The 27,921-nt window shown below is 45.7% G+C and overlaps 1 protein-coding gene across 3 annotated transcripts in view; it reads right to left on the bottom strand.

Moving 5' to 3' along the window:
• Positions 1-345: 345 nt before the first annotated feature.
• SUSD6 (sushi domain containing 6) overlaps positions 346-27,921 on the bottom strand; it is a 71,477-nt gene continuing 43,901 nt past the window's right edge. For all 3 annotated transcript variants that reach the window (XM_035329198.1, XM_035329200.1, XM_035329199.1), the window contains 4 exons: positions 9,265-9,462; positions 6,182-6,320; positions 4,814-5,235; positions 346-3,151 (listed from right to left, as the gene is read on the bottom strand). In XM_035329198.1, the coding sequence (XP_035185089.1) occupies positions 3,126-3,151; positions 4,814-5,235; positions 6,182-6,320; positions 9,265-9,462 (785 nt within the window). In that variant the 3' untranslated portion in view covers positions 346-3,125. The remainder of the gene's footprint in view (positions 3,152-4,813; positions 5,236-6,181; positions 6,321-9,264; positions 9,463-27,921) is intronic.

Raw genomic sequence — 27,921 nt, 5'->3', positions numbered from 1 at the left:
GTCCAGGTCCCTGCTCCCACCATAAATAAGTAAAGGCAGGGTTCTTGGGCCGCTGCCGCAGACGTGGCTGCAGAGGCTGGGGCTCTTCTGCAAGCACTGGCAGAGTCAGCCGGGGCTACCAGCACGGCAGGCAGCCCAGCCTGGGAGCTGCTGTTTCACCCTCTTACAAGCCAACAGAAGCTGACTATGCCTGATCACAAGACCGATGCTTGCATGCTTCCCTCCACCTCCACATTTTTTTCCTCTTTGTGAAGCCTTTTCCCATAATTTCTTGAAGTAAAACAAAATTAAAGTGCTCCCTCTTCTGTGCAGCTGCCTTCCCTTCCCCACCCAAACTGATTTTTTCTCCCCACCTGGCAGCTGCTTACTTTCCTACAGCAGAGAGCGGAGGCAGGACCACACAGTGCATGCTTTCTGCTAGCTGAACAGGCACTCGTCCAGGGCAAGGTTGGGCTTGGGATCAGCTTCCAGCTTCATTAAGGGATTCTTTCACCAACATGGTACTGGGGTAAAGGACAGCTCCCTGCAGGCAGACAGCATGTACCTGAATTTTACACCTTGATTGCTCAGGGTCAGTTTCAGCAGGCAGGACCTTAAATACATAAAAAGCAAGTCCTACTCTGAGCTGGTTAGGTAGCAGAAAAAGAGTCCCATACTCTTTCCCTCAGCCTTGCACGCTCGCTCACTCTCTCCATATGCCCTGATAAAACCAGTGAATAAGACAATTTGCTCAAGCTCAGAACATCTTTAAGGTAGGAGTTAAAAACTAAATGGGAACATTCCCAGGCTCATTTTCTAAAATTCCAATAATAGACATGTAAACATTTGCCCTCTACAGTGCTTGAAGTTAAAACACAACAACCCATTGTAAAACAACATGGGATTTCCATCACCCCAACTGAACAAAAAATACCCAAATTGGATTTGTCAAATTCTTCTGTTAATGCAAGATAATGTGAGCAACAGGGAAGGAAGTTTAAAATGCTGTATTTTAAAATTATTGATATCCCTCTAAACAGGGATGGGGAAATTGGAGTCTTCCATCCACATGCACATGCTGTCCCAGCTGTCCTAGGATTAAAGAGCTCATCAGGAACAGGAGCAGCAGGTGCATGGCTGGACGCTACGGCCAGTCCCCACTTCCAGGAACTGGAGCTGAGCCGCAGTGATTATTCTTTTCTTTTAAGGGTGTTGTGTCACTTTTACCAAGTGCTCTGGCAACATATTCGTGGAGCAACAAGGATGAGGATAGCAAGGGTCACAAAACAAAAGCAAAGCAGCAAAGGGAGTATCCCTATTTACCTGTAAATTACCACATGATGTGTAAGGCCATGACATTTTGCTCCTTCAACTCAAATGAAAAATTCAGCAGCTTCTCACAGGGCACTCTCCTGGTTGCTTTGAGACAGTTATGACAAAGTACCTGCCTTTAAGAAGCCAACTCTTCTTGCTGAAACCAATTCCATGGAACCCAGTTTCCAGACAACTCCTCTGAAGAACCCTACAGCTTCCACGCCTCCATGATTGTATCACCCACCCCAGATGAACTTGGTTTCCTGCAAAACTGAAGTCTTGTTAACAGCCACCAGGATATTCTGGCAGATAACTGTGGGGGGCAGAGGTACACATATTTTTGTATTTTGTTTTCCCTGCTGCGAGAACTTAAAGCAATCTTTAAAATTTACGTTCAGGATTAAGCTGTGGTGTCCCTGGGTACTATTGCCAATGCAGCCAAATTCCCTTGCAGCAATGGGCAGCTGCGTTGCACTTAGAAGAGACTTTGTAGACGTGGCCGTGCCCCAACCACACTACGAAGAAGCCCTTCTCTGTAGGCCCATTAGGATCAAAGAGCAGACTCTTGCTATATGCAGCTAGGAAGACACATTAGCCTCTTAGGTGGCAGTTAGCCAGGATGTGAGTAACAAAGTACCTGGTGTGACTGGGAAGGTGATTTGGGATTGCACCAGTGCCACAAAGTGTTCACCACCTATGGGCATTTTTCTCTCAACTACTGCGAACACGTGGACTGCCTCCAGCCCACATCTGAAAGCATTACCTCTGCCTGCAGATCTGACCAGAGGAACCTAAGCGTTAGTGCAGAACATCCTTAATTGGGAAAGCCAATTGGAAATGGGTTTATTCGGAAGAGCAGGGCCACAAATTTGGTTCCAGCCCTGATGCCTAAGTGAATGCAACCAACTCTCAGAAAGTCAGATCCTCCAAGCTTTCTGGACCCTGCTAACCACTGTCCTTTCTCCAAGGCTCTCCCAGCAATCTTAACATCCGGAGCTACTGTGGCACAGGACCAAAGCTGAAAGGGTTGTTTCATCAACAGGAGAGTCCCAGTCACAGCTTCCAGAAACACAGCATAACCAGGTGGGCTACACAGGTAGAAGAGACAGAAGTGATTTTCAGGAGCAGGCTCTCGCAGAGCTGTTTGTTGAGAAGAGGGCGGAGGGCATTCCTACACGTTGGACTTCTCAGCCTTCGGTGCTCTAGCAATTCTCAACTGTTATTGCACAGCTAAGTTGCCTCATGGCCCTTCTCATATGAGAGAGACACTTTCTAGGCATTACAAGCTGCCCCTTAACTGGAATCCCTCCCAAGCCCAGCGTCAGTCCCAGTGACACATGTTGTCCTGCCCTATTACAGAGGATGCTGGAAGAAGAGCATATAACATCTATACCTATATATAAACTGTCTGCACCCAGTGAGCAAGCGGTTTTAGCCCTCTCTGGGCAGCAGAAGGGCTGGAGAGGCTGATAAGCTGCGACAAGCCGGTGTGAGGAGGAGAAAGGCACAAGAAAAGAGCAGCTCTCTTCAGAGACTGCTGTCAAACATCTGGCTGGGAAAAAGGAGAGGAGAGCTCAAATCCACTATGTTCCTTGAGCCCCTGATGCAGATGGAATGGGGAAGCCAGCACTGCACCAGCCCCACTGGTGCATCCAGGAGGCAACCTGGTGACATCCTTTGGATCTTCAGCTGAGGGCGTCTCTGCTTGGAGGTATCCAGGGCACAGCTCGCGAGGATGGGGAAGGCTGCACAGAGTGCTTCTGTCCCGAAGGCAGGGGGAGGGGAGGAGGAAGAAATCCAAGAGGGAGAAGGCTAGGCAAATACAGCAGGCCTCATGCTTCCTTCAACAAGGGAATATCTGAATGGTGGGGAGAGAAAAAAAGAAGAAAACATCAAACTTTTGTCATTCAACACACACCAAAATCTACTGTTGATAGCAAGACAGGCTCCCACTTCCATTACGTGATAATGCAGCGTTCTTCAGGGAGGACCTCTGCTGGGCTCTGGTTCCATCTGCCTTTGCAAGCAGAACCATCACCACCTCCAGCTTTGAAAGTCACTAAGAAGGGACACTCCATCACTTCTCTGCCTGGCTGTCTAGTCCTGCATTACCCTCCTAGCAGGAAATATTTTTCTAACACCCAATCTGGATCTGTCAAGTTACTCTTTGTGTCTCACCAGATTAAGCCCAGCTCCCTCTCAGGCCCCTGACTATCTTGGCAGGCCTCCAACAGAGCCTGTTCAGTTTCTCCACATTCCTCTTGAACTGGGAGTCCCACAAGAAGAAAAAGTATTCCCATAAAGCCTTGATATTGCGTAGGAGACTGTAATAACTTCCCTTTCTTCTTTCCCATAACCTCACCAACCTCTGAGTTTCTCAAAACGCCTGAGATGAGAATTTTCTTGCTGTGTCAGGGATGGCTGGGGAAACACGGATCACACCTGGCCTTATCTGACCTAAAGAAACGCAACCTCCTCCAGTAGCTGCAGCCTCCTCATCTTTAAGCTGTAAGCACAAGTCTTACGTTCTCCTGCTATTTGGGGCTACCTGTACAACTTGCATCAGAGGCAATGTTTATTTCCAGGCAGTGATAAAAATGACACAGTGCAGAGGCAACACCCTCTAATTTCTACACTGTGGATTTTTTATTTTTGGTAAGTGCCGTTTTTGGGTTTCCACTGTTTGCTTACTGGAGGTTTAATGCCCATCTCAGGACACGTTGCCACTTCCGCCCTTCAGTGGAAATCCCCTTTAACTATTTTTACTGCAAGGCTTCTGGGTGGCACTAGTAAGGCTGGAGGGCTTGACAACACAGAAAAAAGTTCTGCCCTGAGCTATTTACAAGCCAGTTACATTTTTTTTTTTGCCTAAAGACACAGCAGTCTCTGCAGCAGCAATCTTAAACTGCATCTTCACATTGTTGTAAAGCAACTCCTTTGGGGCAGAACAAAAGTCAAGAATGCAAGATACACGCGCCATTAAACAGAGCAGCACCTCTGCCCTGTACCAAGCACACCCCTTTTACGTTTTCTTACATGCCGGGGCTGCAGCACCAAACGCACTGTGGCAGTAAGCTGCTTACTAAGGTGATCTAAAAATGAAGAAGCCTAAACATCACAAGGGGCTTGTATTTCAGGCATATCCTCCCACTTTCACCAGCTTGTTTTTCCACAAATGCAGCTCTTTTACTGCCTTTGCACAGTATGCAAAGGCCTCCACAATGCTGGAGGCTGGCATTTCTCTGCAAATCCTTTGCTGAGACAAGAGTGAGCAGCAGAACACCAACAGTCTTTTCAGACTGCCCTAGGCTCCCCCCAAAGCCACATACTTCAGAAGGATATATTAACTACTGCTTGCACATTTATGTTGTGAAACATGCCACAGAGACTGTTTCCAAAGCTCCTCTGGTGCCAGACATGTACATGTGGGTATTTCTTGCTGTTTTCATGCTATGTGGTCACACTGCAGAACCTACTCTTAAAAAGGTCTCATACAGTGCTCCTTTCCCAGGCCACATACCATCTGTGTATTCCTCAGATGAAGTGAGTGATAGAAGGCTCTGTATGTCACTGCTTTCTGAATCCTGGAGTTCTTTCTGTACAGGTCTACTGCTAGCCATGCCAGCTACCCAGGAAGAGGTAGCTGCCTGATGCACAAGAACAGTTTCAGACCGCTGAGAGCCACTGGCTTCACACAGTCCAGAGTGTCCAGGGGCCTCATCTTCTCTGTCAAGGCCATTGCGAGCCCCTTGGTCCTGCTGCTGCATCTCTCTGGCTCCATTCTGCCCAGCTCCTTCAGACAGCACAATCTGCACCCGGGAGTCCGAGGGTGGAATGCAGTTCCCTGTGCTGCCATACACTGCTTCTTCGTAGGATGGCAAGGCCACTTGCACACCATCCACCATGATAGAGACCTGGTCCCCAGACACTCCTTGGTCTCGCCTTAAAAAAAATAAAAAAAAAAGACAAAAAGGAGAATAAAAACCAAGTTGAGCATTTATATTTTATATGTACGTTACCAAGAATAGCCTCCCACCTCTGCCTCAGCAGAACTCAGAACAGCAGAACAATGTTCACCATTGACTTTTTTAGGGGAGATTGGACAAACATGAATGGTGTTTTACTGAGGTTAAGCAAGTTCTGCTGCCAATTGCCATAAACATGATCAGGGACTGTAATTCACAGTGCCTGATGGATTTAATGGCAAGAGCTGAAGAGGTTATAATGCCTCCTGCCTCAACAGCTAAATCTGACAAAGATCTGACTCAGAGCCTCTGCTTGTAGGTAGAGAACTCTGACCGCGGTTGATTTCAGTCTGTTAAACTGCTCTATTCTGAAACACCAAGCACTGTCTGTTCTACCGCCTATGCTGCTGATGAGATAACCGCTGGCAAGCATTTAAGAGCTGACAGCTCTTAAATTGTCACCGTGTGAATCAACCTAGGCTGATGGGTCAGAGTCCTGAGACTGAATTTGAACCTTCCTGCTGGACAGCCACATCTCTTATTTAAGAGCATTAGCAGTTCATTCAGGAGGAGTCCAACAGTGACTTTTTTGACCTCAGCTGACAGCGATGTTACAGCCGGGTCCCTCCTCTCATCCACAAACCTAGGCCAGGAGAATTCTCCTCCCCCAGCAGGGAGCCATACGAGATTTGCACGTGTATCTAATCATCAATACTAGCAGAATTCAGGACCAGACGATCTCAGAGACAAACTGGGGGAGAAGCACATATACCTGGACACTTACAGAAGAGGCTGGAGACTTATCTATAGCCACACTAGAGGGGTTCATAACTTTTAACATTCAAGGCCAAGGAAAAAGAGCAAGGAAACCAAGGGTTTCTGCTGCAAAGAAGAAGGATGCCTCTGAGCCCAGCTACACTTACCTGCTGTGATGGAACGACTTCAGCTTCGGCTGCAGCAAAACAAACAGCACAACTAAGAGAAGAATCAGGGCGACAGAGCTCGCTGTGGAGGCTACTATGGATAGCGTGGGTACTCCGATTGTTGGCGGGGATTCCTTTTCTACAAAAGCAAGAGGAATACAAGGTAAAATGATCCACTCCCTTAAATCATTGCCATAGGGAAGCACTAACATTTGTGTTGCCTTCTCTCAAGAGTTACGCATGGGTGCACATGTGAGGAGCCCAAGTTTCCTCTGCAGTCAAGGCAGAACAGTTCTCTCTTACAGAGGACAGTTCAGAGCGTAAGCAGACCCCTCTCCATCAGCTGTAAAGGGAACATTAAACATGAACGACGTAAGGGTCTTCTGGAAAAACATAGGGCAAATGCAGAGAAAAGCAATGCAAGGAGGCCATGGGGACAGAGAGAGGGGAGGTTATGTTAAGGGTCCTGATGTCACCAGCAATGCAAGTAATTGTCTAGCACACTTAGGCAGGCTATTCTACTAGGCCAATCAATAGGAAAAGTTCCAGAAAATGGGTTTTCTCGGCTAATAGAACAGTCTCCTGGAGGAATGGGATGGAAGCCACCTGGCCAGGCATTAAGACACGGTTTCTTTCTCTCATAAACACATATCCCAGGAAAAAGAGAGGGAAGGGACGTGTTGCTTCAGGATGCTGAGTTTTCAGTGTTAGATACACATATCCTGCCCACATTACCTCTTCCTACCCCTTTTCAGCTGTACTGTATGACTGTACTAGAACCATTTTGTCTTTTAGAGGTCCACTGCAAGATGTGAATAAGTTGGGAGCAGATAGAGAAGGGCCTGGAGCTCGCGTTGCTGAGTGTTCACATCACGCCTAGAACGTTACACTAGCCCTTTCACCTCCCTGGAGCACATAATCGCCTATGGATGTATCGTCTCTGCCCTTAACTTTTGTTTTTGGTAGAGCTCTCTACACACTTCACCTCCCCATCAGCATATACTACTGTCCTTTTCACACTCAGGACATTCCCATCTACGCAGTTCCTCAATCCCTTTTTGCTACATTCATCACGTTCTCCAGGAGCACTGTTCTCAAACTGCAGCAGGATGCTGACAAACCTGCAAGCAAAGATGAAGGGGAAAAAGAACGTGCAAACAAAGAAAGAAAAAGCTAGAGGACCACTGTTTTTAAGCCTGCAGCCTGAAATCTGTACCCAAAACAGGCATGTAAATTGAAAAATGTCTGCATTTTCTGCATCTTCCTTTGGGGGTGAAACTTACTGGTTTTGTTGTTCTGAAAAATTTCTGGAAAACAGGTTCAAAATTAGCTTGAACCATCCCCAGGAAAAAATGTCTAATGTACATTTTTCCCTCTGGTAAATAGGGCTGAGTAAGGATTTCCATTTTCATGATTACTCAGGGCACTTTGAATACACTGACAGGGAAGAGGGTAAGCAGATAGGGGTGCTCTGTTTCCAGTATCAGTACACAATGCTGTAAAACTGCTCACCGTGCAGGTTACACTTCAGCACATCCACCATCTCAGTTTCCAACAAGATGCTCACTAACTCATAAAAAGAAACTGCTGAAAGGCTATGGGACTGATGTGCTCAGAGCTACACAAAACATTTGATAACTGCTTGGGATTTCATTTACTCCTTACAGAACGAGTGGGATGTTACCCATTACCGAACATTTAAAGACCTATCACTCTTCTCTCTACAGCTGCCCTCCTCCTCCTTTTTGCTCTGTCAGAGAGACCTGCTAGTTAAACCTCAGCTGACTCTGACCCCAAAGAGTTGTTGCAATGACTGTGCTGTCAAAACAATAGCTTTTTCACTTGGCCAGGCTTTTGAAGCCCCATATTTCTATAAGGCCACCAACCCTACAGGATGCTAAAGAAATCTGAGGGACTGCTGCTCATCACAACACAGCTCCTTTAGCCCTGATGTAAACCAAGTGCTACTATGCTGGAATGCCATGGAGGGAGCTCGACTTGCAAAGCTTTCATCTGCCGCCTGGGTGCAGCAAGGGGAAGGGGGACCACTACAGAAAGGAAGCCTATGCTGCAGCCGAAAAGCCTCTTTGGGATCTAGTTGCTGCCAGGTGAACTCCCAGTTCCCCTCCTTGTACGTCACAGGAAGGGGCTGTTGGAGTGGCTGTGACAGAGACACCAAGACGACTGTGTCTGAGACAGGACGAGATGTTCCAGAGTTCACAGATATGCAGTGAGCTCCACAAGGGGCTTGAAGATGATGCTTGTTTCCTTCTGATTAGGCTAACAAATTTTGCTTTAGGGATTACAAGACAAAATCCCAGAGCATACATCTTGCTGTCTCAGGATGACTGAGCTTTACAACTCTACCAGCAGGCCAAAATTGAAGAAGGGAGGGCCTTCTCCTTATCCAGCACACAGGCTTTTAAAAGCAGAAGAACAGCTGGCAACTAAGAGCTATATTATGAACATTTTCCTGCAAATCTTTTTACTTTCCTGCTTTGATGGAGGAATTCCTGTTCAGCTGGGAGAGACCCACAAAACAAAAGCTGTGCACTTCCATATAGAGAGAAGCAGAAATCATTTGTCAGCAATGTCCTTTCCTGCCAGTGCAGTGCTAAGCAGCACCATGAAGCTCTGCCACAGGAGGCCAACAGTTAGTTACCCTGTTTGCAAAGAAGGATATCAGCTCTACATACTATCACATATGCGGACAGGAGGGTACTGTCAAATCCATCAGAGGCGAAGGGGGACAGCATGGAAAATGCTTCAGTTTTAGGGCCTGCCCCGCTTCTGGGATGAGAGCTGCCCAAGAGACTCCACCTCAGTAACACATTGCCTCCTTTACACTCCTTCCCGTGGGATGTCTCCCTGCATGACTGACTCTGAGCTTGCATTTGATGGGCTGTTACAGAAGGGGCATTTTTAATAAAGGGCTGTAATTGTGAGTTATGTTCATGGAATTGCTGGAACAATGACGGCAGCTGTATGGACTGCCTCAGCACAACACCAGCTACCTAGGGAGAATCTGAAAAGCCAACATAAGAGCAACTCCGACTGCCCCACTGGACTGAGCGAGTACTCACCCGGGCTGAGTCTGCAGCTGACTTCCATGGCGGGGTTCCACTCTCCATTCTTACATGTCAGGTATTTATAGTCTCCTTTCAGCATGTAGCCTTCAACACACAGGTACTCTATGACACTGCCCGAAGTCAAAGGGTTGTTGCAGGGACTAGGGTGGCATTTGTAGCCTCCATTCTCAGGTTGTGGTGGCTGGGGACAATCTGGAAAGAGAGAAAGCATCACAGAGGTTATCTCAGAGGAAGACATCTGCTGCACAATAGATGTGACACACGGGCCAACTTCCACCTATGAAGGTTCACTATATTGAGAAGAAACTACCAAAACAAAGGATTGTTACACAGCAGCAGAGAACACTGCTCAGTTTCACCTCCAACACGTCTTTTGTGATTGCTAAGTACTGCTTGTTATCCCAGTTGTGCAGTCTAGCTGGCAGGCATCAAACTGGTGATATTTTTGTACAGTGATGTGTAAGTTTGTTACAACTGGGACTCCACACAAGAGAGGCCCAGAAAATCCTTGATGCTATCTATTCCCAACAGCTGTTTCACTAGAGACTGAGGGGAGAAGCTAACAGCCAGGCTTCCCAATTAGCCTTCCAGCTCTGATGGGGAAAAAGGGCAAGATCTCCTCCTGCTGAAATGGAGGATGCAAGCACTCCATTGTGCTATGGATACAATGTCAAGATACAGAGCTGTCCCAAAACATACCCGGAAACCCATAAGATCCCTGATTTTAGCTATTTTATACAGATACACCACAACAATATGAGAACAGAGCTTTGCTGCAGCAGGACCACATATTCTAGCCTATTCAGAAGAAAAAAAAAAAAAAAAAGATATTTCTAAAACAACCCTCTGCTTACCTACAGGAAGGCTGAAGTACTGAAAGCATTTTAAGTTTCTTCTTGCATCTCCCCTATCCTAATGGGTACTGACATAGTACGTGTGAGAAAATTTCTCATAGAATTTTCAGTTGCCATTCAAATAACAACAAACCACAAATGAGGAAACTGCACTGAAAACAGGATATTTGCATTGCTTAGGATTTCATCTCCTCTGGCAGCTCTCGGTGACTCTGCAGAACCGCTCCAATACACTCCCATGCTATGTATTTACCTAATTGAAGGAGTGAGAATTCCAGTTTTTTTCCCCTTCAAATCCAGATCAGCTTCTCAAGCTTCACAGAAGAAAATACATCAAAGATCCCTCCAGAGATATTTTGGGGCATGGAAAACCAAGCAACACACCCTGTTCTACCACAGCATGGTCATCCAGACATGCCTTAATCCCTGGAGCACACAAGCGCAGGCCCTGCCTGCAGGTGAGAAACCCAACTGGGCAAACTTCAGTTAACTGGGTTTTGTGCAGAAGAGTAAGAAAAACTTTAGAGACTTGCTCACTATGGAAAAATTTGCTACACTGCCGCAGTGAGAGTGACCCTTGAACCTAATGACATGTGTGAATGCATCATTGGTAGAGGCATGTAAATGCCAGCAAACCCCAAGATGAAGTGCTGAGTGAAGCCAATAAGCCTCTGGCATGAGTTCTGCCAGCTTTGTAACTGCAATTCAATTTACTTCTTGAGAGAAAAGGTTAACAGGGGTCTAAGAAGTAGCCTTTCAATAAGACTTTGTTCTTGAGGAGATTTATTCTTAAATAAGGTTCAGAGAAGCCACTGTCCTGTCCCTCATGACTGTTAACTGTTGCCTCTTCTGCGTTTTTCTTTCTGCAATCATTTCCAATTTTGTAACCAAGATTTTAACACTTTATCTTAATGAGGCTAAAACTTAAAGCCTGTCCAACGCTTCGGATCAGCTGCAGCCACAGCCTCATTACACATTTAGGCACACAAATGCCCTGCTGTTTCTGCAAGACAGAGGTGTTTCCTGTGAAATCACAAGGACCTGTCTGAGCACCAGAAATACCCTCAGCCATTTAACAAGCACCTCTCCGGGCAATGGCAGAGAGCTGTGGGGAAGCCTTCCTGTTACCACAGCAGCCAGGGACAACTTCCCTGTGCACCTTTAGGCCACAGGAGGCATCTGGAAGCGCTCAGGAGCCACCCGAGCCTCCCACACGCTGCCTTGCTCCAGTAGGAATTTTCCCACACTTGCACACAAGCTTCCCGTTTCCGGAGGAGCCCAAGCAGGCTGGCCCCTCTGCTTTTAATCCTTTGTTAGTCAGGGGAAGAGATATGGAGACGTGGCTAACAGGGCCTTTCTGCTGCAGCCTCGGCCCTTTGGGCGCCACAGAGGGTCACACTGGGAACAACAAGGCCCCTAAACCAGAGCTTTAGCCGATTCCAACAGATTGATGCTGATTCCAGCAACTGATTCCTGACTTGTCCTCCTCTTAAAAGAAGAGCTTGCAGAATTATCCACCTCCTTTGACACCACAGCACCCAAGAACATCACAAATAGTTTACACCTTCCCTGTGACAGAAGAACAGGCTTACCCTGGCTCTGCTCTGCAGCTGGAGGATGCAGGCAGACAGGAAGAGGAGCAGTTCAGAGCACAGCTGTGCCGTGAGGGTTCAGCACAGGGCTCGGGAGCAGGCAGCCTGGTCCAGCTCTTCTGCCAGCTCACGCTTCCCAAACAGGCTGCTTGCTTTTAACCTTCAGTGATGTTTGCATGCTGCTGTGTGGCCCAGCCCCAGGCTAGTGTTACTGTTTGGGCATTTGGCACACTGTCCAGCACTTTCTGAGGCACATGAACTAAACAATGGAGAGGATTTTTCAGCCCAATTAAGGCTGGGCAGATTTCAAAGGACACAGCAAAGCCAGGGCAGACAGATTTACCCCTTGCAAGTGTTCAAAGGTTGGTGGCACATGGTGGATACATTGAAGCTTCCCAAAAAGTTATATAAATTCCTCTAAAGGAAGTTTTGACACTTTGTTAAGAACAGGTATTGTAACCACATACACCACGTTCTCAATAGCATCAGCTTAGATTCTCAAAGGTATTCGCTTGCATTTGAAATACCAAGAAACATGCAGGAGTTTCATCGCCGTCTTCCCTGAAACACATGTTCTTGGAAGTACCCCAAAGCGTATGAGACATCTTAAAACAAACATACGTGCCGGGCAGCAAAGAGAAACACAGCCAAGTTACATATATTATCGATTTCCTAGCAGGTTACTGACATCCTAGGCTTGCAGTTATTACCAGCTTCCTGATTCATCATGCTCTGAGGATGCAAAGAAACTGGTTTTGAAATTCACAGCCTTGTGCCCAAAGAGGGCAGAGCACTACTCCCCACGGCCCAGTTTCCAAGAGGTACTGAAGTTTCTGACATCTCCCAAGAGAGCTGGTTCCCTGCCAACACAGGCTGCTGGAAAACAGGAAGGAGGTAACTGATGAGAAGACTAGACATAACTTCTGGGGCATCGGTGAACTCTGTTCAGAGGTAAAGAAGCTGTCATTTCCAGACTGAGTGGCAGAATAAAATTATGCACTGGAGTTTCTACAACTGCCGTTCCAAAATAGTAGGTGTTTAATATATTGTCCACCAAAATGCAAGACAAGGTTTTTTAGTAGATAAGTGAAAAAATATTAAACCAGTATGCACCTCCACCCATTTTAATTTTTTTGATACACCAAATCATCTGTGAGCACCATTTCTCTCTGCCTAGGTCACACGAAAGAATACCACCCTCCTTGAAAGGAGGGTTAACTGCTTTTATGTTCTTTGGGTAACAGCATTTTGACAATACACAGCACAGAACTGCAAGGAACTGTTTTGTTTCGTTGTTGTAGCCACAGGCAGTGTCACCACACCAGCACCCTCTGAGGCAGAGCTACAGACCATTTATAACAATGTAAAAGCTACTCAAAACCAAACCAGGGACACAGACAATACCACAGATGCAAGAAAATAACTTTGTTTGATAAGAGTGAGGGGTTTCCATACTCAAAACACAGAGGATGCACCTGATCTCTGTGAGCGAAATTCAGAGATGAGCAGATTTCCCAAGCCCACACACGATCAGATCGATGTGGCAAGGAACAAGTACAATACTATCCATTTACGCACACAATGTAAAATTAAAATATACTTAAATCTGACCAGATAATTACCACAGAAATATAAAGGCTCCCAAGTACTGACCTGCTTTGTGCAGACTTCGTACTGTACCGGGGCAACAAAGGCAGATACCTCACTACAATCTTGTATTTTTTTTTTCCCTTTGGCTCTCTGTGTTTCTTTTCTACCAAGTCTCTCAGATCCTAGCAGGGGTCTTACATAGCTCTTTCTGCACCAAACACTTGAATTGTATTTCAGCCACTCACCTTTTTTGCTGAGTAGTCTGACCCCACAGAGGTGAAAACCAAATCCTCTTTAATACATTCTTAAAAGAAAAAAAAAAAAAAGAACAAGACATACTAATAATCATCTGCTAGAGCGCCTAACTGTAGGGTTGTAACTAAGGGAGGAAAAGCCTTTGCATTATTGTTCACCTTACGTGGGTGGACAGATTGGGAAAACATCGTGTAACAAAGGGATATTTTGCACTGAACGTACCCTAAGTTTCCTATACTTCTCCACAGCAAGGCACCAAGGTCACTAAAGCTAGGACAGGAGTAGTTTTGACAAGTTAAAGCTGCTGTTAGTTGAGTCAAGCCCAAATTCCAGCAATTTGAAGAGGAAGCAAGACTAGGCCTCAGGTAAACTCCCCACTGACCACACAAGTGCTCCAGCATGTTTGACAGTCCTCAGAGCAGCGTCCTAGGAAGCTCACAAGTGCCTGCTACGGCTTACTGGAAGCAATGTGGGGGAAACCTGGCCACTTCCATAATAATCTCCAACAAGAAGCTAGCACTGTTCGTAACAGGTGGCTGGCAGATTGCTGCCCAGCCTTCAGATCTATATGTTTCAGTTATCCACCACCTTGACACTGAACAGCCTGAAGCCCTGCTGCCCAGCCTAGAAGACAACTCCTCACGTGGATCCCCTCAACATGTGCCTTATTCAGATATGTTAGCATCCCTGGGCCTTTCAAACGAAAACCAGAACTGGAAGATACTAAGCTCTGTTCTTTTTCCTTATCTTCAAGATTTACGCCACTTAACTAATGTTACCATTAAAGTTGGAAAAAAACTTTTAAGATCTTCTTGTCCAACTTTTAACCCAGTATTAACATCCACCACTAAACCACACTACTGAGTTCTACATCTACACATTTCTTGAAGACCTCCAGGGATGGTGACTCAACCACTGCCCTGGGCAGCCTACTCCAATGCCACACAACCCTTTCAGTAATGGAATTTCTCCTAACATTCAACCTAAACCTCCCCTGGCAATACTTGATGCCTTTTCCCCTCATCTTATCACTTTGGTGCTTGGGAGAAGGGCCCGATGCCCACCTTGCTACAACCTCCTTTAAGGTAAAGTACAATAAGATCTCCCCTGAGCCTTCTCTTCTCCAAGTTAAACACCTCCAGCTCCCTCAGCCCCTCCTCATAAGACTCATACAAATCATCCTACAAACAAAAACCACCCTCTGGACCTAACAAGATAAGTATTCCCCCTGGATAGTCTGGTCAAACTTGCCATGATTGATTCATACCAGCACCCAAGTGTCCAGCCTGGTGAGCAAACATCTTTGTGAAGGAGAATACAGAAGCACCCAGTTAAAACTGTCCCTGTACTAGAAGATATTTGATTTGCTTCATGCTGGGATGAGAAGCCTTATGCTAACTTTCCTGTGCTATCTTGACTGCCCTAGAGCAGCTTAAGAAAGGTTGTCTTCCCTTAAAACGTATCTTTTTGTCTCTATCTCCTGCCACAGAGATGGGTTCCCTCCTGGTCTCAAGTCTCTGCCTTTGCCTGTCTTCCAAATTTTGCCACATCAAATCCTGTAGTGGTAAGGAGCACTTCTCCACAAGAGTCTCTGGTTCTCTGAAATTTATCTGTCCTGATTCTCTCAGGCAGGACTTGCCACCAGCTATGGAAACACAACACATCTAGAAAGGCATCCAAAATAAACACAAAGAGGGATAACTTCCAATTACTTGTCCCTGCTATGTAGGCCTCAGATTTTCAGCTTGGATAATTCACGTGTCTGCATCACTTCAGTAAGACAGAGGGAACTGCAAAAGCAATTACTAACTTCTGGCAAGGATCTTCAAAAACCCCAGTCTCTAAGGAACTCTTGAGGGCAATCCTCCTTTTCTACTCCTCTTCAGCCTAGGTCCTACCACAGTTAAATGTGAGATCAGAAACACCAGCTGCAGTTGAAGCCTTCTGCAGAGACTGCCCATTTTCGCATCTCAGACCTTCGGTTCAGGTTTAATTAACACCATGCTAAAAACAACACGGTTAAGTTCACTGCTTCTCCCGAGTTAGTGCCCTGAATCGGCCTGCAGCATCAGCTTTTTTTTTTTTTTTTCCCAGCTACTTCTTTTTAGATTCAACACAAGCTTTTCTCTTTCATCTTTTCTTTTTATAGAATGCTTTTTGACAATAGAAGCGTGACAGCCTGACGCAGGCAGCCAGATGGAGGTCCAGAAGTGCAAGCCAGTAATGCTGGTTTTGGCTTGCAGAGGGTCTTGGTAATTCTAGCAGAGGATTCCCTCCTGCCCACGGATCCTGCTCAGGAGTGGCACTGAACATTAGTTTTGCCTCGGGAAGTCACTGAACATCTCTGCTAGCAAGGGCTGTAGATGTGTTTGCTATTAGAAAGAGAGACATTGTTTTCTCTCTTTTCAGAGTTTCAATTATTGCCAGCAGGGCACTACCTGACCTCTCTGCTCATCTCCTGGTTGTTTAGTAAGCCAATAAGGAAACAATTTGTCCCTCCCTCAGCCCAGTTCCTGTATATCTTAATTTATTGGGCATACTCCCAACCGTTGTCACTGGTAGGCAGAGAAGCATGAATGTGACCCAACCAGGTAACAGTGTCACTGCTGTCCTTAGCCGAGCAGCAGGGTAACTGCCAGATTTGCCCAGCTCTCTTCGCAGCTTCTTGAGCAACAACAAAGGCAGCACATCAGCCTCCCAGGGCCTGCAGACAGGCCGTGGTGCTTCAGCTTATACCTAACAGAACACCCCGTGCAAGTTCTCATGCAAGTCAAAGTCTGCTTGGTTTTTAAACTTAGGGTTTTTGTTTGTTTGTTTTCCCTTTGGAAGTGGTTGTTCCAAATCCTCCTGCATTCACTAGGGGACAGATGAATGACACCTAGGACTCAATGGACTTAAAACCCATTGACACCTAGCACTCAATGGACTTAAAACCCATTATACACCAATAGAAAAACTAGAAAAAAGTCCAAGTTAGCTCCTTTTCTCATGAAGACTTAACCTATGTCCTAAAGAGCCTGGGCTAAGAGTGGCTTGCCAACCTGAGTAGGAAAGTAGGAAAAACCAGCATGACCTATTTGATTCCAAGAGCACACTGGCAGCTGCCAGGCCCCTCTCCCAAAAGCCTCCTACTGCACCATGCTTAGGGGCAGCAAGGCACAACCAGCACGGCTGCAGTGTGACACAGTGACTGCAGGACAAAACAATTCCGTGAGCTCCTCTTTGGGTGAGGATTTCTCCTTTTAAACCAGGGCCTTCAGGCACACGCACATCTGGACTGGTATTTGTTCCGGGAGTCTTCTGCACAGAGGGAAATGATGGGAGGGCTGGGCAGAAGGACCAGACAGCTTTGCTTTCTGTGTGAAATCCAGACAGTGCCCTTGTTTTTATCTTCCCCTGCATGCACACATAAACAGCAGAAGTCCCTTTCAGAAATCCCTGCCTCAGAAGCCGTTGGATTTTAGTAAGAAGGAGGCCTGTATCATTTCATACCCTTTTCAGACTAGCTACATCAAATAAACACCATCTTTTGCCAAAGCAAAACCATATCCCAGGCAGCTGGCCTGCAGAGAAAAAGCACCCAGACAGGCTTTGATCACACTGCTGCCTCTTCCTCACCCACACCTTCCTTCCTGTTGAGACAGCAGTGACGAGGGGATGTGCTTTAGGAAAAGCACAAGATGGTAGATACAAAAGCAGTACCTCCACCCACATGCTCCAGCTTGTCAGAGCACAGCTCCATTTCTGAGTGCTAAATACCTTCGGGTTTCCAACCAGTGATGTTTGCCTGGATGCACGAAAAAGCTCTCAGCACAGCTGTTTCCCCCTCTGCACCCTCTGCTCCTGCACTGCTCTCCCTAGTTCAAACATTTGGGTTAGTACTAACATCAGGCTAGGAAATGGCACATCAGCTATTCCGTGGATAAATACCATTGTGACTGCAGGTCCATGCTGAACGTGAAGAGCCTCATGCTTTAGATTGGGGTTTCTCTTGTCTGGCTGGCTGAGAAGCACAGCAGTGACCTGCTCTGTGGTTGCACTCTGGGAATTGTACTCGAGATGCTACCCCTTCCCCAATATCCAGCAACTGGGGGACGTGTTTTAGCCCATGTAAAATTAACTTCCAACACACAAATGTCTCCTGCAGTCATTGGAAAGCCCCCTCCCTAACAAACAGGGAGTCTTTCAGGGAGAGACAGAGCATGCTCTGCTGCCCTTTCAGGTAGCTCAGGGTTTATGTTTTTTTCTCCTGATTGCCCACAAGCGTGCTAACTTTTTAACTATACAGAGTAACTGCAGATACACCACCTGAAGAGGGACCCAGACTGAAGCTAGCCTCTGCCAGCTGGATGTAGGCAAGACCTCTGCATTTCTAGCTGGAGACAGCATTCACACTGAGAGACAGATTACCAGATGCCCAGGTTTTCCCCTATCTGTAATTTTTGGGGTGGAGATGAGGACTGGAACCAGGACAAGAGATTTTGAACCTTCTCCTCTCCAGCACGCTGGCTTTCTCTAGCACATGAGCAGATGGGTCATTTCCCAGAGGGACAAGCCCGAGACAGCAGCTGCTGCCGGAGCCCAGTCACAACAGCTGAGGCTAAAGAGCCTCTATATTTTACTTACAGGAGGCAGAAGTCAATAAAAGGCCTCTATTGTGAGCACGCACACTTCTAGTCGACCCTGCCCCTAAAATATTTTAAGCCTTCCTAAAAACACACTGCAAAACATAACCCTCTTTTGGGCTCGGCGTATTGAGCAGAGGCCAAAGTCCACTGAAAAATAAGCTCTCTGTCTTTACTGGCTCCAGATGCTGCTTACCCTGAAGTCAGCCACAGAATATCAAACCGAGCGGGATGGGAACTTTTGCTGGGAAATTACGGCTTCCCTAGCAAGGACACATTCTGAAGAGGAGGCTTATTTTTCTTAATGATGTAATGCGGGTAAATGGGAAGAAACCAAAGCAAAGACATTTGTATATATAATCATATAGCTGTGCATTTATATAATTAGACATATTAGACAAGCACTTTCGCTGTGTACAGTAACAGGCACCCCTCACACAGCCATCCCATACATGCCAAAGCTGCCTTTCTCCCCCAGCACCCTGCCTCCCCCCCTCCACACTTTTTTTTTTTAGGGCAGGGGGACAAAAAAGGAAGAAAGAAAAGACTAATTGCAGCCTTCCACCAATGCAGTCGCCATCTGGTAACTCAAGAGACACATGGAGCCGAATTATCTTAATTAACATGTTACAACAGTATTTAAAAAAACTCTGTGCTTATTAACACTCAGCTGTGATTAGTCAACCATGGAGGAAGCCTGCTAGTGCCACATTAATTATGGGTCTTGTCTTCCTTTCCATTATAAATATGATTTTTTTTCCAGTGGCTTATCTCTCTCCTAAAAAGAGCACCATTGGCATCAAATCTTGCTCTTAAATGCAAATTCTATTTGTGTTCTCCAAGAGTCAAAATGTTTGGGCTACGTGAAGCTGCCACAGGTGCTTCTAGGGTGCTACAGATTGTCTCAATATAAAGTATTTTTTTTTTTTAATGTTTGCAAATTAGAAAGCACTGCTCAGTTATACAAATCCCTCATTAAAATTCTAGTAGAAAAAAATGAGCTATTTTCTCTTTTTCAAATTCCTTTCCCCCTCCAAAGCAGAGGTGCAGACTTCACTGACCCCACGCTGTGCAGGGAAAAATAAGCCAAGATCCTGGGCTAACAGAAGAACCAGATATGCAAAGGGAAGATGTCCGCAATGAAAAGCGGCAACCAAAGCCCACCTGCACTCCAGCAGCAAACCAGACTGCATCTGCCTCTCTGGAAGCATACTGCTCACTACAAAAATGGGATTGTTTCCCCCATAATAGGCCCACCTGTAATGAGCTCCCCTCAGACACGTTCCCATATGACTCAGCCTGACAGGCTCCGAGACAAACACTGCCAAGTAGTTCAGAGCTGGCTTCGTGTTATGCTTGCACAGAGCCTGCCACAACAGCAGGGCTCTCATCTGGACTGGGTATTTCGGACCTCAGGATAACTCCGAACTGTAAAATAAAAACCTGACACTCTTAAACAAAGCTGAGATTGAAAAACCCATCTCTGGAAACACTATTTAGGAGAAGGAAAACAAACAAGGAAAACTGCAGAAGAGCTTTTAAGAGCTTATGATAAAGCAATCTTATTGCTGCACAAAGATCATCATCACCATTAGGGATGCTTGCCCCGGTCCAGCACAGATCCCGAGCAGCTGAGCAGTACGCCACAGCACCCAGCCCTGCCACGACAGATTAAAACAGTTTGCACCCGGGCTGCCAGTGGGGTGAGCGGTACAGTGGCTCCAGAACAGTCGGTGTAACACAGAAACCTGCTCTCCCCCGTGGGCACAATGGAGATTTCCAAGTGGCATCAGTTTCCTTTTGTTTTCCCAGGCCACTTCTGGCCTCCCCATGCTTTCTTCCAGCCACCCTATAATCACTGCCACACATTAGAAGAAAATTACCAAGTGCTATAACAGCTTTATATGATCTGCAGAGTTCAGGATTCTGCTCTTGAAACCCCAACCCTCACACCCAAATGGCAGCACCCAGACTGTTTGTTTGTTTCCTCCCTTTCAGGAGGGAGGTTTGTTTCCTCCCTTTCTTGACTACGAGAGTTCCCCTAAGAAAGTCACATTGGCTTCAGTTTCAAATTCATAAGGAATGTAATGAGCCCAGAAGTGTTCACCACACTGGGCAGGGGCAGTTAACGCTCAGCAGGGGCCTTCTGTCCTCTCACTGGCAACTCACCCAATTCTAAATCTGGTTTTGCATTGCAACAACAAAACAATTATTTAAAAAGATAACAGAATTGTCAAAAGAGTTTGATACATTTTCAAGAAAGGATCAGGTCAGTTCCTGCGTAGCTGCAGGACCTACCGCAGAGAGGCAGTTTAGTAGAAAAGGCATTAGCGGGGCATTTGAACTCATGTAACATCCACTGTCCTCGATTACTGGGGCTAATTTTAAACTTCAGCTTAGCTATTCACACAGCTTTGATTTCTCATCTTGTCTCTTCTCACCGCTTTCCAGAAACCTACAAACCTAAAAATTGGTCTTAATTCAGGGGTGACCTGCACATTTACCCTGCTGTTTCTTCGGCTGTTCCTAGGTGTTTTCAGTTTGGGCATAGTAATACCCCAACAGTGGTTTTTTGTTTGTTTCAGGATAAAGGTCTGATAAACACTATCGGCTCTGGAAAACCATCTACCTCTTCAGCAAAACAATGAGGAGATAACCTAGAAAAAAGCATAGCTACCAGGTGTTGATGCTGACTTCGAACACCAGATTCTGGGAGGACAGAGGTGACTGACTTGTGCTGACTGGTCTGATTGAAATAAAGCCCTTTACTGACACCAGGTGAGGACAGTCCTTTGAAGGGAACATACCTTCAGAACAGGGCAGAGCAAAACTCATCTAACAGCGAGTGACAAGAGCCCTGCAATTTAGCAGTGCCACAGGATGCATAATTTGCTTGCATATTTCCATGTGACTACAAAACACCGCCCTTCCCTGAGCTTCAGTCCACTACAGTAAACAGGTTCCTTTTGCTAATAAAGCATTATAAGCTCTTGCTATGGCAATTTCCCCAAATACATCCCCCTGGTGGGCTCCAGCATGGCCCCTTGAGCTCCAGATGACACACATCACCTGGCTGGTAGCACTGGCAGCTGCAGGACTCCTTTGCTCCCCTTTCACTGCGGGGTGGAATTCTGGAAGTCACAGCTAACCTCCGATACACAGCACCCGGCTCCTCCTCAGCCAGCAGCTCAGTTCCTGAACCCTGAACCTTCTAACCCCAGTTCTGCTGTGGTTCATTCTGGGACTGGACGCTTCAGGCTGTATAATCTGCTCAAAGGTTGTCCTAGCCTCAGAGGGGTTCTGAACCAAGAATTTTAGAGTTCAGAAAGAAGTCCTGTCCTCCTATGCATGTATGGAAAGATCCCAAGCTAGCCAAGTCACTGTAAAGCTCCGTCCTGGTAGGCACCCTCCGCTCACTAATAAGCCTTCTGCAGCTGATTCATTTTTCATCCTTTCAGCAGGAGCAGCTGTTGCCTCTGACTCAGCCTATCCAGAAAGTACTAATTTGGAAGTTTGGCCAAGGCAGATCTAGTAGTGGCATGCACACAGGCGACTGCTTTGTGCTAAGCGTTGTTCTACTTCCATCTGCACAGAAACCTAGATGGAAAGCCCAAAGCCCCAGGTTACCGAAGTTTCTCTCTACAATAGGTCTAAGGCAGCTTTGCTAGGGAAAAGTGGGAAAGGAGAACAACCCTGAAACTCCGAGCTGATACATAGTGAACACCGGAGAATATTTTTTCCTCCTGCCACGCCATCTGTCTTCTGACCTTTGGCTCTATTGAGCATATCAGAATCTAATATCTGGGCAGATTTGTTTATCCTCCAAGAATGACTCATCTCTGTCGTGGGACTTGTCAGAACAGGCACTCAAATCATTTACCACTGGGCAGAACCGTAAAGAGTTATTAGTCCTGTCTGGCTGGAAAGCCTCTCTTAAGCACACTTCATATTTTCAATCTAGATGTGGTTAGGTTAGCTGTAAATATTAGGTCATATTTTCTACAGGCTTTACAGGAGCTCAATAGCACAAGCAACTTCTCTGCAGTCTGGAAGGAAAACAAAAATAGCCCCACCAGGACACTCCCCAGGTCATTCTGTTCAAAGCTGGAGGCACCTCAGACTGCAGAGCGACTAAAGCACGCCAAATGGCAAACCTGTGTTTCCCAGAGACCACGATGTCCTCGAGCACCCCAGCCATGCTTCACGTTGAACCATTTCCAGCTTGATTTTCTTGCACTGCTTAGCTGAGACTCACGCTGGGCTGTGATGGTATAACTCAACAGCACACAGAACGAAGAAAGAAATTTCTTCTCTCGACAGGAGGTAGATATGACACACCTTTCTAAATTGCCCAACATTTTAAAAGTTGGGCAACCTAAGAGCTCACAAGGCGATAGTAGGAAAGGCAGTGTCAGTCCCTGCACAACCTGCTCTGAAACGTAACAACTCCGTATCTGGGCTACTCTATTGACTAGCACTGTAAGCAGCTGGAGAGTGTTTTTTGGAAAGAAGAAGGTAACACTATCAGTAAGCTTGCTTCGTGACTTAAGCATGACGAGTAAAAGACATCAAGGTCTGGTGGGTTGCTGCTGGTGCTTTGATTTACCAGTCACAGAAGACGCCATCAGTTCTGGCAGAACAGGCCAAGTCCCACACATCCCACCCACGTGGATTCTGCTTGGGATCAACAGGCACATCAAGAAGTAAATGGCAACATAGTATAACCCTTACAGAGGCAGTGTATAAAAGAATTCGTACTTTCAGCCATCTCCTTGGAGAAGACTGTCTCATTATACAGATGTAATAGCTTCAAAGTGTTTGTTTTATAGCTCCATTTTCCCAGTACCTACCAACAGCTCCGAGCAACTCAATGGATATGAATTAGCAAATTGTCTAACAAAACGTATTAGGAAATTGTCAAAAATATATCCAGTAGCAAACAAAATCTTCCTTTCTGTCTTCCTAGCTCCTCATTACAAACACCCACAGGGTAAACAAACCTGAACTGAAACAAGACAGGGTTGGGAAGCTGTTCAAAAACAAGCTCCTCGCGCAGCTGGCAAAAAAGGTGTTCAGAAAAGATATGTAAAAAATTCTCATGCTTTGAAATACTACTTGCCCTTTGATATTTTCACTGTAGCCACTGGAATCGATGCACAGGCAAGTCAAAATATCCAGCTGAAAAATCACATTAGAGTGGTGACTGCTGACATGGGACCTATCGTAGCCCTAGATGTCTAACAAAAATGCAAGGGAAGAAATACCATTCCTTCCAATTGACTCAGAGATTGTAAGACATAGCCAAAAACCCCACAGTATAACTATTTTCAAAACAAAATCCTCAGAAGAGGGAACAGATCTCAAGGACTGCTACAATTAAGTCCTACCTCTCTGCACTTTGCTTTTGAACAAAAAATACAAGGATATAGATGCTCTTTCCTCCTTATCTGTATTCCTTGGTCACACACAAAGAAACATTTTCTGTAGAAAATAAAATATCAAGTTAAACTTTAAGAAGAGAAATCAAACCCTTTCATAATGCTTTATTATTGGGTTGCTTTTGCTCCTTCCCTGGCACTGCTGGAACACAGCTGGCCTGACAGATGCTCAAGCATCTCGGAGACACAGAACTCCAGCTCCTATCTGCTGCCACAAAGCCAGCCAAAACACATCCCGCTGCTGATTTAGAGGCAATGCATCCTCACAGTACGGGCTGAAATTTTCAGGTGGGAGACACTGCAGAGCTCGGTGACTGGAGCTAAGGCACAGGGAACACAGGCCTAGACGCACACCCCACTGCTAGGTAACCTGAGGTTGTGTCTCTGTGCCTTGGCTCGCCTCTTCACAGAGCTTTTCCGTCCACCTTTGTGAATATATCATTTGTGGTAGTCTAAAGAGTCCCATGTGGTGATTTAAGGGTTCTTGTCACCAGTGTAATTAATTTAAATTACAAAGATTTACATATCAGAGAGTGACTCTTTGTTCAATCAGAAAATGGCAGGACAAGGGGGAATGGTTTTAAACTAAAAGAAGGGAGATTTAGATTAGAGGTTAGGAGAAAATTCTTCACTCGGAGGGTGGTGAGGCACTGGCACAGGTTGCCCAGAGATGTTGTGGATGCCCCCATCCCTGGAGGTGTTCAAGGCCGGGTTAGATGAGGCCCTGAGCAATTAAATCTAGTAGGAGGTGTCCCTGTCCATGGCAGGGGGGTTGAACTAGATGATCTTTAAGGTCCCTTCCAACTCAAACCATTCTGTGATTCTATGATTAATTTCATTGCTATAATATTCAGGTCTTCTCTTTCTGTATGAGGAAAGCCAAGCCAGATGTAGGATTTCACAGTTCAGTAGTTCTTTCGCACAGGTCTCTCTGGCCAGGAATTCATTCCAGCCTTTATTGCAATAAACAGAACTAACACATGGACGCATATGCTGCATTACTGTCTTAACAGTGTTACCTTCTGGTTTTTACTCAACGTGGCTCCTTTTCTACCAGCTGTCTTCTGTTGATGCTTGTTGATTGGGTTTTTTGTTTGGTTGTTTTTTGTTTGGAGGGGGATGTGTTCGTGGTTTTGTGTTATTTGTGACATTTCCTTAAGTTTTATCTATTACTTCAGGCACATTTTGCTCAGCTCTCTCCAGTGGTTTCCTTCATCTACATCTTATCTACAGAGCATCAGTCATATCAGAGCAGTTCTTAGAAAAACAGCAAGAGTATTTCTCAGTGCAACATATAGCTAACAGGATAACAACTGTGTGAAAACGTTTGATGAGTTTTGGCCGCATGAAGTAATCAGTTTCATTATTTTACCTGGATCACTCGTGACCTTGACAGGCCAAGCCTCAATGACACTATGGAACCATTTTAATTGCTTATTGTCCTATGTACTTTTCAGCATCAAGCTGGAGACATGTCAAGTTCCTCTTCAGCTTCTTACAGTTTTGCCCACTCCTCAAGTCCTACTGTTGCTCCTCCTCACAGCCAATGTGCATCAGAACACTCCTCCTCGGCTCCAGCACTGCTTCACGTCGGGTAAGTTTCTCCTGTTTGAACTACCTAGCTCTGCTACATCAGGCACTACGTTACTATTTGCTCCTTTTTCTACTTGCTCCATTTTGACCAAGTTGTCAATTCAAACAGGACAAAACTTCGTTCCAAGACTATGTCCCAAGAGGTGCAGAACCATCTTACCTTCACTGGGAGAGAGAGAAGATTTATCAGAACAAAAGCCTCGTTTTACATTTTGTAATACCATTATAACAACTCAGTTCTACGATATTCTGAGAAACAGGATGAAGTGGGAGGGACAGGTTATTCCAAAGACAATTGCCCATGTATAAAGAAAAAGTTTCGAGTTTTTTTGGAGGTTCATAATTCCCTAGAACATAAAAATCTTTTCCACTGCTCTGGTCAACATAGAATACATCTTATATATATAAACACTCATCTAGCAGACAAACTATTTCACAACTACCTTCTGACTCAGACTTTGAAAGGGAATGATTAAACAAGAGCAATCAAGACAGTAGAAGTTCAGCTAAAAAGAAATAATCTTTCTCAAGCCATGCAAGAACGAAGTAGTTCCAAGAAGTTCCTCACATATAAAAAGAGCATTTCAGATGTTCCCCAGGGAAGGATACAGTATAGGAAGCTGTTGCAGCATGCCTGAATGTCAGAGGAAGTCATGCACTGAGCACAAAATGGGAAAAATCCAAGAGCGTTCCCAGCTTCTGCAGAGCTGGGGCTGGACCTTGGAGGAAAGCCAAGAACACCCAGGGGAGCCTTCATACAAACACAGCTGGACCCAGAGCTACCTCCCAGGTTATCATGTGAATTCATATTGTAGGAAGCAAGTATCCAAACCCCAGTTCTTCTCCAGTATCAGAGCTCCCATTTTACCAAAAAAAAAATAAGCTCCCTTCCCCCAGCAAGTGTTTATGCTGTCACATCACTTCCCATGCTAATGCAACATGCTCACTGCCATTCCTAGGCCGTCATTCAGCCTTACTTCCATGTCCCATCCTAAAGGGACTACTCTCCACTAATACCCTGAATTGCAAAGTCTATCCTCCCTCTTCAGATAGATGATTCACCAATTAAAGTGTTTTTTCCTTTTTCCCTAAGGCAGATGTTGAAATTTCCCCCATAACATCCTCTGGATTATAGTTTGGTAGACAGCCCATAAACCACCAAGCTTCGTGGCCAGCTAGAGCTTATCGTTCATCAGTGACACCGATGAAGTCCCCAGAAACAGCACATACAAACAGCACACAGCCAGTGCCCCTACACCAACTGCCTCCACGATGTAGTAAGGATGCCAGGCTACAGCACGTCGTCTCTTCAGCTGCTCTGCAGAGCTCAGCCCACCAGGAGGCTTGGTGAAAATGCCCACACATTGCTTACAGGTTTTTTGGCAGTGGAGCAGAAGCGTTTCTCAAAGCTACATGGGAAGCTTAAACGTATGATTCAGCCTCTTGCCAGTCAGAGAAGTTTCTCACAGAAAGGAAGGCCCAAAGAAAAGACACTAAAAATAGCAGAAATGCCGGTCCCCCAGAGAGAGACACTTGGGAACTCTCCCAGCTGTGTATGCAGATTCTTTGAGAACATCTAAATAAGCAGTATGGATACCCTTGGGGTCTACTGGAAAAGCTAGCAGGGAAGGAGGTTATTTTGATGCTTGTAGATTAGCATCTAGAGAGTAAAGCAGAGCTCCAGAGGAGAAAAAAGGAGTCAATTTGCTGAATGTAATCAGATACCATTTTCTAACTCATCATTCACACCAACACAGAAATTCAGAACAGCACACCAATTTAAGCATTACAGGGGTCACCACAGAAACAAGAATAGGAGGCCTCCAAACCCAGACTGCATCACTCGGGTCAAATTCACCGGAACACACGGTGTCGTGAACATACACCACCTAGGAAGCCCACAGATCAATAGTAGATATTGCAAAGTCATTCTGATAATGAAGACAGACACAGTACCTCCTTTACCCAGGGTCTTCCTGTTTTTGTTTGTTTTCTGCCTCCTCCATAAGAGGATTTGAAGTCTTCTGGGTGGTAAATGACAGAAAACCCACCATCTTCTACTAGTTAAGGTAGCTGGCACTACAGAGCCATGTCTGCAGCAGGTAGCACAGAGCTATCAGGACAAGAGGAAGTACAGCAATTCCACAGCTCTTTCTTCCAGACTTAATGGTATCTTTCCTTTCTTCCAGTCTTTTCCACTCCAGTACAGTTTGCTTAGCACACAAGAGTTCTCTCTCACCAGATACATCCCACCAAGCACACAAATTGTTTGAACTTTCTTCCTGTTGCCAACACAGTTATAGTTAGGGACTGTCCAAAGGCTGTTGCATTCAATTTCACATGCTGATCACATTAGGCAGCCTGCAGCTCCATCCTTTATTCTGCCCCTTGCCCACCCCTGCCTTTCCTATTTGCTTTTTAGAAAAGGTTACTTTAGCCAAATTTGGATTCTAGCATAAGAAAAGCTACATCCCAGCAGATAACATCGAGGGCAGAGGACAATACCCCTAGCAGACAGCTCAGCCTCAACAGAAAGTAAAAGCCCTCAAGTACGGGAAAGAAGAGAGAAACATTAAAAGCATCTATTTCCCAACTGGATTTCCTCATAATCATTTGCATCTTTCTTTCACCAGGAAATTTTAATATTAAGGAAATACTGAACGGTCTAATCTAAATTCTCTGTGCCCACTCCTCCCAAGTCACT

This window comes from Oxyura jamaicensis, chromosome 5 (genome assembly GCF_011077185.1).
Source record: "Oxyura jamaicensis isolate SHBP4307 breed ruddy duck chromosome 5, BPBGC_Ojam_1.0, whole genome shotgun sequence".
Taxonomy (NCBI): domain Eukaryota; kingdom Metazoa; phylum Chordata; class Aves; order Anseriformes; family Anatidae; genus Oxyura; species Oxyura jamaicensis.
Note: the sequence above shows the minus strand (reverse complement) of the source record. Positions and strands in the feature narration are given on the sequence as shown.